We start from the raw sequence: 2,133 nt of genomic DNA, 5'->3' as shown, positions 1-2,133 counted from the left end.
GAGCCAATTCCACCACTTCTTGAGAGTGTCATTGATCACTTTGTCACATGGAGACTCATCCCAGAGTACAAGAGACCAAATGGTTGTGTCATCAACTTCTTCGAAGAGGTACGTATACACATCTCCATGGATCCACCATTCCTAGACGTTTACGCTTTTCTTTAACCTTCGAGATTACTTCTCTTTTGCAGGGTGAATACTCACAGCCTTTCCTCAAACCACCTCACTTAGAACAACCAATCTCCACTCTTGTCCTCTCTGAATCAACAATGGCCTTTGGACGTATTCTCTCAAGTGACAACGAAGGCAACTTCAGAGGACCTTTAACTTTGTCTCTCAAACAAGGGTAAGAAACATCGTAACCTTTTACTTTAACTCTGAGACAATGTTGATGTCTCTTTATTAACGTCCCTCGGATCTGATCTTTATAGGTCTATGTTGGTGATGAGAGGGAACAGTGCAGACATGGCTAGACATGTAATGTGCCCATCACAAACCAAAAGAGTAAGCATCACGTTCTTTCGTATTCGACCTGAATCATATCATAACCATTCACGACCCACAAGTCCTCACAACGACGGTGTAATGACAATGTGGCAACCCTACCAAATGGCACCAACTCCATTCCTCAATGGCTATGATCACTCAGTTGACATGATGCCAAAACTTGGAGTCCTACGTCCTCCAATGGTCATGATGGCACCACCACCGGTTCAACCAATGGTATTACCAAGTCCAAATGTGATGGGAACTGGTGGTACAGGCGTTTTCTTACCATGGGCATCTGTTAATAGCTCAAGAAAACATGTGAAGCATTTGCCTCCACGTGCGCAGAAGAAGCGATTACTCCCGCTTCCTCCTGCTGCTTCTTCTTCTCCAGCTGGAGGATCCACCTCTGAGCCTGTGATCAGTGTAAATTGATCATAAGCCTTTCGACTTCTTCAGCAATACAAGCTTTGATCATCTGGTCCGTGTCTAAGCCGTGCTCTGTTTCTTTCTTCTCTCTCGAGTCTCTTTTGTTCCTGTTTCCTTTTATTTTCTTTTTCCAAATTCAGTTTAGGTTAACTCAGGGTTTATAGATAGAAGAATTAAGTTTGTTACATCCCCAGAGGCAGTATTTTCTATTTTGTGTACGATTTTTATTATCAGTATATTTCTCAAAATGTTACATTTCTTTGCCATTTTTTTTTTTTTAAAAAGAAGAGATTAGAGTACAAATTGTTAGTTCATATTATCACATTTATAATACAGAACTAGAACCCAAATTTTGTATTGGTTATATTGCGAAACTGAAAAATACTTAAGATTGTAAAAATCTCTTTCAAAAATAGTAAATCGAGTTTGAAAAAAGAAAAAGAAAAAAAGAGAGCAAAATAATAACAATCAAGAAGAATCCATGCTTTTAGGTCATTTAGTTAACGCATTATGAGGAAACTTTGGTTGCAACAAGTCCCAAGTTGACATATCTATTCACTCGATCTTCATCAGTCTCCATTGATTCATATATGGATGTATACGTAGAGACTCAAAGAGGCTCACCATTCTCCATTGAAGTGGGCTACTTCGATACAGTCTTAGAGATCAAAAAGAAGATCGAGAAGTATCAACGTATCCCTGTCCCGAAACAAACCCTTCTCTTCCAAGGCAAGGTTCTTCAAGATGATCTCGATATCGAACAATGTCAGATCCTCAACAACTCTCGTCTCCAACTCTTCCTCTCCTCTCCCGGTAACAACGACCAAATGCGCAATCAGAACCGCAACAATCAGGTGTTCCAAACCGAGCAAGATTCTCCACCATCAAACTCAACAGAACAGATCAATAACGGTCATCCTCAAGATTCGACAATGCTAATGTCGGGGAGTAACAACAACAACAACAATCCCCTGAAGAAGCTGAGAGTAATGGTGCTGCCTAAATGCGGGACTAGGAAGATTCCAGTGGAGGTGAACGCAGGTGATAACGTTGGAGAGCTGAGGAAAGAGCTGGCTAAGATTCAACAGAGGTTTCAGTTAAATCTGCCTCAAGATGACTATTTCTTTATATACAAACAGAATGTAATGGATGATGACCGGTCTTTCCGGTGGCACCGTGTTGATCACGGCGATACAATTGAGATTTTCAATGGAAGTG

At 40.8% G+C, this 2,133-nt stretch overlaps 2 protein-coding genes across 2 annotated transcripts in view; both read left to right on the top strand.

Annotated features, from left to right (window-relative positions):
- The window catches only part of LOC104707789, a 5,663-nt gene extending 4,489 nt beyond the window's left edge, over positions 1-1,174 (top strand). Inside the window, exons 6-7 of the mRNA XM_010424213.2 lie at positions 192-346; positions 432-1,174. Of these exons, the coding sequence (XP_010422515.1) occupies positions 192-346; positions 432-921 (645 nt within the window). The 3' untranslated portion in view covers positions 922-1,174. The remainder of the gene's footprint in view (positions 1-191; positions 347-431) is intronic.
- The window catches only part of LOC104707788, a 1,530-nt gene continuing 837 nt past the window's right edge, over positions 1,441-2,133 (top strand). The window contains exon 1 of the mRNA XM_010424212.1: positions 1,441-1,946. Coding sequence (XP_010422514.1) covers positions 1,506-1,946 — 441 coding nt within the window. The 5' untranslated portion in view covers positions 1,441-1,505. The remainder of the gene's footprint in view (positions 1,947-2,133) is intronic.

This window comes from Camelina sativa, chromosome 8 (assembly GCF_000633955.1).
Source record: "Camelina sativa cultivar DH55 chromosome 8, Cs, whole genome shotgun sequence".
NCBI lineage: Eukaryota > Viridiplantae > Streptophyta > Magnoliopsida > Brassicales > Brassicaceae > Camelina > Camelina sativa.
Note: the sequence above shows the minus strand (reverse complement) of the source record. Positions and strands in the feature narration are given on the sequence as shown.